Here is a 1,000-nt window from a genome sequence, read left to right as displayed (position 1 = left end):
TAAATGAGGGTGGCGAGTTGTTAATAAGGAAGCCCCTGTCGCTAGTGTTGCAGTGGTACTGGGTCCACATAGGAGGTGAAAATGATAGTTGTGTAAGTGTTTTGTTTGATACTGGTTTCGATCAGGTTCTTCTTCCATAACTCTGCAGTTGTGTCGGAAGCGAAGTTCGTCGAGCTGGTACTGTATCGCAATGTGCCGCCATATAGATGGCAAGAGATGGAGTGTTCACGGTTCGAGAATTACATCCTCACACCGTTGCCGTTGGGTCCATGCCCTAACGCCTACTCCCCGCTCTCCCCACAAGATGTCACTGACTTTGTCTCTGTCGTGAAGGCCACACCAAGGAGGGTCAATAAGGGTGAGCATAGTAGAGCCGCGGAAGGGACGTGTATGGGACTTCTTTAGATAAGTGGTCGGAGCCAATTTTGAACGCCAGCGCGTTCGTGACGGGCAGCGTTGTGGGAAAGTGCCGACCTACGGAGCCTGTGAAGCTGGTGGAGAGCGCGATGATCGCGGCATTGGATGCCCTCATGATCAACACTAAGGGACCTCGCAGAACTAAGCAGCAGTGCAATAGGTGACATTGTGTGAATCTGTGGGAAGAGAGCACATTTGAGTGCCGCAGGATGTACCTGTCGGTTTCCTGTCCCGATTGGGAAGACGGTGAAGACTCTGAGGATGAGGTCGACGGGATGGGTGACAACTCGGCTGTTCTAGGCCGATCACTGAGCCAAGCTGAGAAGACTGTGGCCGCCGCGGTTCGAGGGTACTCCTCTGAGCTGTGGGCATATGCCAACCATCTCGAGGTGCCTCATTGCTGGGTACCATCTCACGTGCATTGTCCTCTCGGTCAGGTCCGTCTGTCCTTTGGCCAGCATATGCCTATAAGGGTCTTCGTCAGAGGCACTCCATGGCGCCTTGACGTTACCGCTATAGCCTACCATGAGGTCCGTCATCCCACCACTGGAGTGCTACAGCTGAGGCGTCTACCTAATCCTGA

The 1,000-nt window shown here is 53.6% G+C and overlaps 1 protein-coding gene across 1 annotated transcript; it reads left to right on the top strand.

Annotated features, from left to right (window-relative positions):
* Positions 1 to 216: 216 nt before the first annotated feature.
* On the top strand, positions 217 to 758 carry Pmar_PMAR001276 (hypothetical protein; the record flags this gene model as incomplete). Its single annotated transcript, XM_002776090.1, has 3 exons — positions 217 to 358; positions 406 to 577; positions 626 to 758. Coding segments are annotated over 3 exons (447 nt in total), but the record flags the coding sequence as incomplete, so codon positions are not given.
* Positions 759 to 1,000: the final 242 nt, after the last annotated feature.

This window comes from Perkinsus marinus, assembly GCF_000006405.1.
Source record: "Perkinsus marinus ATCC 50983 genomic scaffold scf_1104296954464, whole genome shotgun sequence".
NCBI classification, from domain to species: domain Eukaryota; phylum Perkinsozoa; order Perkinsida; family Perkinsidae; genus Perkinsus; species Perkinsus marinus.
Note: the sequence above shows the minus strand (reverse complement) of the source record. Positions and strands in the feature narration are given on the sequence as shown.